Source organism: Tupaia chinensis, unplaced genomic scaffold, assembly GCF_000334495.1.
Source record: "Tupaia chinensis unplaced genomic scaffold, TupChi_1.0 Scaffold000273_1, whole genome shotgun sequence".
Lineage (NCBI taxonomy): Eukaryota > Metazoa > Chordata > Mammalia > Scandentia > Tupaiidae > Tupaia > Tupaia belangeri.
The window spans coordinates 1,653,561-1,659,803 of record NW_006159755.1 but is presented as its reverse complement, the minus strand read 5'-3'; the positions used below and the strand labels follow the sequence as shown (position 1 = coordinate 1,659,803).

The following is a 6,243-nucleotide window of genomic DNA, read 5'->3' as shown; positions in this document are numbered from 1 at the left end:
CTACCCCCCCCACCCAGTACCTGTACCCCCGCCACCCAGTACCTGTATACCACCCACCCAGTCCTGTATACCACCCACGCAGTCCTGTATACTACCCACCCAGTACTGTGGAGAGTTGTTAATTTGAAAATATGTGATTAAAACATGTGCCCTGTAGACACATACAGAAATGACGTCAGCATGAGCCAATATCATTTAACACTCTAAAGAAATTAAAAACGGCTTGTACGCAATATGGTCCCGCGGCACCTTATACAATTGCGGTGTTAGAGACAACCACGCAATCTGCGTTTACCCCTAATAATTAGCAGCTCTCAACACAGTACCTGTATACCAGCCACCCAGTACCTGTATACCAGCCACCCAGTACCTGTACACCCGCCACCCAGTACCTGTACACCACCCACCCAGTACCTGTACACCCGCCACTGAGTACCTGTACACCAGCCACCCAGTACCTGTACACCACCCACCCAGTACCTGTATACCTGCCACCCAGTACCTGTACACCCCCCCAGTACCTCCAGTACCTGTGTAACACCCCCCCAGTACCTGAACCCCCGCCACCGAGTACCTGTACACCAGCCACCCAGTACCTGTACACCACCCACCCAGTACCTGTACACCTGCCACCCAGTACCTGTACACCAGCCACCCAGTACCTGTACACCCCCCCAGTACCTGTACACCAGCCACTGAGTACCTGTATACCTGCCACCGAGTACCTGTATACCCACTACCCAGTACCTGTGTAACACCCACCCAGTACCTGTATAACGCCCACCCAGTACCTGTATACCCACCACCCAGTATCTGTATAATGCCCACCCAGTACCTGTGTAACACCCACCCAGTACCTGTATACCCACCACCCAGTACCTGTATAACGCCCACCCAGTACCTGTATACCCACCACCCAGTACCTGTATACCCGCCACCCAGTATCTGTATAACGCCCACCCAGTACCTGTATACCAGCTGCTGCCCCCCACCCCTAACCTGTGGCCATTTCCCCATTTACTTGTTTATTTTTGGGGGGGAGAGGTTTTTGCTATAGGGTGTGCACACTCACCAAAAAGACAGAGAAAAACAGAAAGTGATAAATTACCCCCCGGGGGGGTGGTCACACTGCAATTCATTCTCCTCTCAGGATCTTGGGCACACATGCACACACACCCAGCGTGAGTTTAAGCCACCGGGTCCGGGACTCGAACCGCAGTCGACTACATGGGAGTCCAACGACATAGCCATTACGCCAACTGCTGGTCCCCCTATTTCCCCATTTTACTGAGGTGGACACTGAGGCCCCTCGCTGGCCTCTGGCTCCTCAGGCCTATGACTCACACCCCGTTTGCAGATACCAAGTCCTCAAACTCCCTGATTCCTTTCCTGTCCTTCCGGAGCTCAGAGGTAAGAACCAGGGAGAGGGACTGGTCAGGGCGGAGACTTGGGGAGAGCCACAGGGCTTTGACTGTTCCTGCTCCATCACCAGAAGGATTCTGCCAAGGACCCCGGCATCTTAGGAGAGGCCCCAAGGTCTGGGATGGAGCTGGAGCTGAGACCAGAGGGCCGCCGCAGCATGCGCATGGGGGTGAGGAAAGCAGGCATCTCATGGCTTGGGGGCTGGGCCCCACCCCTCTGCCCACGCCCTCCTCACCTGTTCATGTGTGCCTCCCCCGCCCCCTAGGCTGTGTCCTCCAGAGTGCCTGCTGCCACCATAGCCCCTGCAGAAGGTCCTCCTGCTAAGGTCAGTCCCTAGAGGCACAGAGCAGGGTGGGGGCACCAAGCCATTCTGCCAGTCTCCATGGACCTAGGTGGGCCCCTCTGCAAGCAACACGGCTGGCAGTGGTGGCAAGGAGGTTGCAGCTGCAGACTCTACGGCCAGAGCTCTCATTGCCACCCGGCTTGCCTGACCTCCAGGGTTGGGGCCCGGGCCTTGGGAGGTCATGGGCAGGTGTGGGTGACGGCTCGGTCCTCTCTGCAGCCGCAGCCTGGCTCACACACACTGCGCCCGCGGAGCTTCCCATCCCCCATCAAGTGTCTCCGCTGCACCTCACTGATGCTGGGCCTGGGCCGCCAGGGCCTCGGCTGTGAAGGTGAGAACCCCCACTGCAGTGCACCACACCCTGCTCCCATCCCATGTGCAGTCACAGCCCCCAGGGTCGTTGGCACCCCAGAGTCACTGGCACCTCCTGGTCACATTTCCCATTGCTCAGGTTTTCTGTTTTTCTTTTCTTACCGAATGGGCAATTGGTGACAGTTCGGGTGTTACCATGGCCTGCTTCATCGAAGCCTGGGCTGGGAATGCCCAGGGTCCTGGATCAGGACTGTGCCTGCTCAGCTTCACCATTTACCTTCTCCACTTTCCCCACAGCTTGTGGCTACTTCTGTCACTCAACCTGTGCCCCACAGGCACCCCCCTGCCCCGTGCCCCCTGACCTCCTCTGCACGGCCCTGGGAGTGCACCCTGAGACAGGCACAGGCACAGCCTATGAAGGCTTCCTGTCGGTAAGCCGGCCTGGGGGATGGGGGTGGCGGGTGGGGGTGCCGAAGCTTACATGACCCTCACACACCAGCCTTCCCCCAGGTACCACGGCCCTCAGGTGTCCGACGGGGCTGGCAGCGGGTATATGCGGCTCTTAGTGACTCGCGCCTGCTGCTCTTCAACGCCCCTGACCCGCGGCTCAGCCCCGCCAGCGGGGCTCTCCTGCAGGCACTGGATCTGAGGTGGGTGCTGGGCAGTGATGGGGCAAGGGACTAGTGGGTGAGGGGGCCGCAGGGACAGTGTGACTCTGACCCGCTCCATGGACCTCCCAGGGACCCCCAGTTCTCAGCCACCCCCGTCCTGGCCTCTGATGTTATCCACGCCCAATCCAGGGACCTGCCACGCATCTTTAGGGTGAGTGCCTAGAGCTGGGTGGACCCAATGCCATCTACCTCCCGACGCAGTCCCAGTTCCTGCCACTAATCTCTCTCTCCACTGCTGTCCCCTCTCCACACATACACAGTAGCCTCCATCCCGCGCCACAGTGAGCTTTCCACACATGAATCCTGCCTTGTTTAGGACCCTTCCATGGCTTCCCATCACACTCAGGCGGCTCCTGATGGAGGCCATGAGGCCCCGCGATCCAACCCTGCAGGCCTCTCCCCTCTCAGCCCTAGCACCTCTGCTCTGTCCACACCTTGCCGCCTCTAGTTCCAAGAGTGCCCTGGGCCCGTGTGCACGTTCTGTTCTCTCTGCACAGAACTTCCCTTCCCCTGCCGGCCCCCAGCCCCTCACCTACCTTGACCAACTCCTGGTCAGTGCCCTCATCTCTCAGACCCTAGCAGAAATGTCTCCCCCCAAATGTCCCACCCACACCTGGTGTTTTTCAAGCCTATGGGGCCAGCCCCCCACTCTTTTTTTCTTAAAGTTTATTATTTCTTCCATGAGAAAGAGAGAAGAGATAGTTACCCTGGGTGTAGGTCATCCTGCCATGACCTACAGCCAGCCCCAACTGCTTGGGTTGGGCTCAGGGCCCTACTGTGTTCCACGCTGCCCCTCCTTCCCGTTACGGTGCTGGTCACAGGGCTCCGGAACTGCCTGACCACCCTGTTAGACTTATCCCTGCACGTACAGTGCCCAGCCCTGCACCCGACCAGCACACAGTCAGTGCTGACTCACTCACATCACCGGGCAGAGGAGGGAGGGAGGGAGGATGGGCAGCCCCCAGCCCTGTCCACAGCCCTCTAGCCTGGGTCCCTGCCCTCAGGTGACAGCTTCCCAGCTGACCGTACCGCCTACCATGTGCACCGTGCTGCTGCTGGCAGAGAGCGAGGCAGAGCGGGATCGCTGGCTGCAGGTGCTGGGTGAGCTGCAGCGGTTGCTGCTGGACACGCGACCGAGGCCCCGACCCGTGTACACGCTCAAGGAGGCCTACGACAACGGACTGCCGCTGCTGCCACGAACACTCTGCGCCGCCATCATCGGTGAGCTTGACGCTGAGGGGCGCCACCCTGAGTGGGCCCAGGGAGAAGTCAGGCCCATGGTGATGGTGCCAGTCCAGGCACAGAGGGCCACTGTCACTACCATTCCCTGCAGCCACAAGCTGCGGACTCTGCTTAGCACAGGTGTCCTCTGACCTTTCTGCACAGCTGCGTGAACAGCCTCAGGCCAATGGCTTCTCGCCATTCCATTGCTGTGTAGCTCAGTTCCTGTTAGTTTTCTCTCCCCTCCCCTTCCCCCTTGCCTCCTCTCCCCTCCCCCCTTCCCTTTCTTTCCCCTTCCCTTCCCTTTCTTCTCTTCTTTTGTCAGTGCACACACTCGCCAGAGAGAGATTGGGGGGGGTGGAGAAAACACCCTCCAATGGGCATGTGGTCATGCCACCACGCTTCGTTTTTCTATCCTCTTGGGATTTGGGACACACACACACACACACACACACACACACACACACCCCTGGTGTTTTTCTTCCTTTTTTTAAAAAAAGGATTACTTTATTTATTTATTTATTTATTTTCATGTGAGTTTTGCCACAGAAAGAGAAAGAGAGAGAAAGCAAGCCTCCAGGTCTGGGACTTGAACCATGGGTTGGCCATGTGGGAATTTCAGTGCCTTAACCACCATGCCACCTGCTAGCCCCACACCTGGTGTTTTTCAAGCCTATAGGACCAGCCCCCCACTCTTTTTTTCTTAAAGTTTATTATTTCTTCCATGAGAAAGAGAGGAGAGTTACCCCCAAGAGGGTCATCGTGCCATGACCTGCACCCAGCCCCAACCAGCTTGCATCATAGGCACAAACCTGGGTGCGCGAGGAGGTCTCAGGACAGAAACCCAGGACCTCATGGGAGATCCCGTTGTGTCACCACCTTGCCCCGGTTTCTGCTTTTTCTGAAAGAATCTCTGGCAAGTGGAAAGAGCTAAGGCTTTAAAAAGAGACAAGTGAGGCTTCCAGGCCTGGCTCTCTTGTTAGCACCTGGGTGACTGGAGGGATCCCTGGAGCCACCTGGAACCTCACGGCATCTCCTGTGTGTTCAGCCTCCAGGAACCTGGGCCTCGTCAGGGTCTCTCCGTAACTGACAACTGGGGAAGACAGGCATGAACCAGAGAGCCTTGGTTTTGTTCCGATCTGAACCCTGCCCTTGGGAGCTGGGACCTCTCCCTGCAGTGACTAGTGGAGGGGAGAGCCACAGGAAAGATTATGTGGGTCCCCTGGATCAGTGGAAGCCAAGGGGCGCTTGAGCCAAGGACTCTGCTAGCATGCACCTACATCTTCAACTCTTCCTCACACCAGCTCTGTAACAAAGCTCTGTACCCAGTTTATGTCGGGGAGAACTGAGATTCCCAGAGCGGATGTGACTAACCCCAATCCCACAGCCCAAGGTGGTGGGCCTCACACCCTGACCCCTGCTGCCACAGGTCTCCCCCATTACAGCCAGTCCAGACCGGGAGAGGAAGGCCCAGTGGTGCGGGGATAATGGGATTATTTCCAGCCCCGTTTCCGCAAGAGAATCCGAGGAACTGCTCAGGGAGGGGAGGTGGCTGTCCAGTCTCTGGCATAGGACGGGCTTTCTGAGGCCTGACCTCCCTTCCTCTCCCAGATCAGGAGCGGCTTGCCCTGGGCACCGAGGAAGGGCTGTTTGTGATCCATCTGCACAGCAATGGTACGAGCGCACCGAGGCTGGGCCAGGGTGGGATGGGGAGGATGGGGACTGGGCTTTCCCTCACCTGCCAGTGACACTGTCCTCTCACCAACCCCACAGACATCTTCCAGGTGGGAGAGTGCCGGCGAGTGCAGCAGCTGGCTGTGAGCCCCACTGCGGGCCTGCTGGCGGTGCTGTGTGGCCGAGGCCCCAGTGTGCGCCTCTTTCCCCTAGCTGAACTGGAGAGCGTGGAGGCATCGGGCGCCAAGATTCCTGAGTCCCGCGGCTGCCAGGCACTGGCGGCTGGACGCATCCTGCAGGCCCGCACCCCTGTGCTCTGCGTGGCTGTGAAGCGCCAGGTGCTCTGTTACCAGCTGGGCCTGGGACCGGCACCCTGGCAGCGCCGCATCCGTGAGCTCCAGGCACCTGCATCTGTGCAGAGCCTGGGGCTGCTGGGTGACCGGCTGTGTGTGGGCGCCGCCGGTGCATTCATACTCTACCCACTGCTCAATGAGGCTACACCCCTGGCACTGGGGACTGGTCTGGTGCCTGAGGAATTGCCATCATCCCGCGGCAGCCTGGGCGAGGCACTGGGTGCTGTGGAGCTAAGCCTCAGCGAAT

General features: G+C 58.7%; 1 protein-coding gene across 2 annotated transcripts in view; it reads left to right on the top strand.

Annotated features, from left to right (window-relative positions):
- Positions 1-6,243, top strand: part of CDC42BPG (CDC42 binding protein kinase gamma) — a 22,611-nt gene that overhangs the window by 11,741 nt on the left and 4,627 nt on the right. Inside the window, exons 21-30 of one of the 2 annotated variants that reach the window (XM_027772416.1) lie at positions 1,358-1,410; positions 1,496-1,591; positions 1,688-1,747; positions 1,985-2,096; positions 2,375-2,508; positions 2,588-2,727; positions 2,818-2,899; positions 3,753-3,969; positions 5,581-5,643; positions 5,743-6,243. The exon at positions 5,743-6,243 is cut by the window's right edge and continues 96 nt beyond it. In XM_027772416.1, coding sequence (XP_027628217.1) covers positions 1,358-1,410; positions 1,496-1,591; positions 1,688-1,747; positions 1,985-2,096; positions 2,375-2,508; positions 2,588-2,727; positions 2,818-2,899; positions 3,753-3,969; positions 5,581-5,643; positions 5,743-6,243 — 1,458 coding nt within the window. Of the gene's footprint in view, positions 1-1,357; positions 1,411-1,492; positions 1,592-1,687; positions 1,748-1,984; positions 2,097-2,374; positions 2,509-2,587; positions 2,728-2,817; positions 2,900-3,752; positions 3,970-5,580; positions 5,644-5,742 lie in introns of both variants that reach the window. The other variant, XM_006149852.3, reaches the window with a different exon arrangement.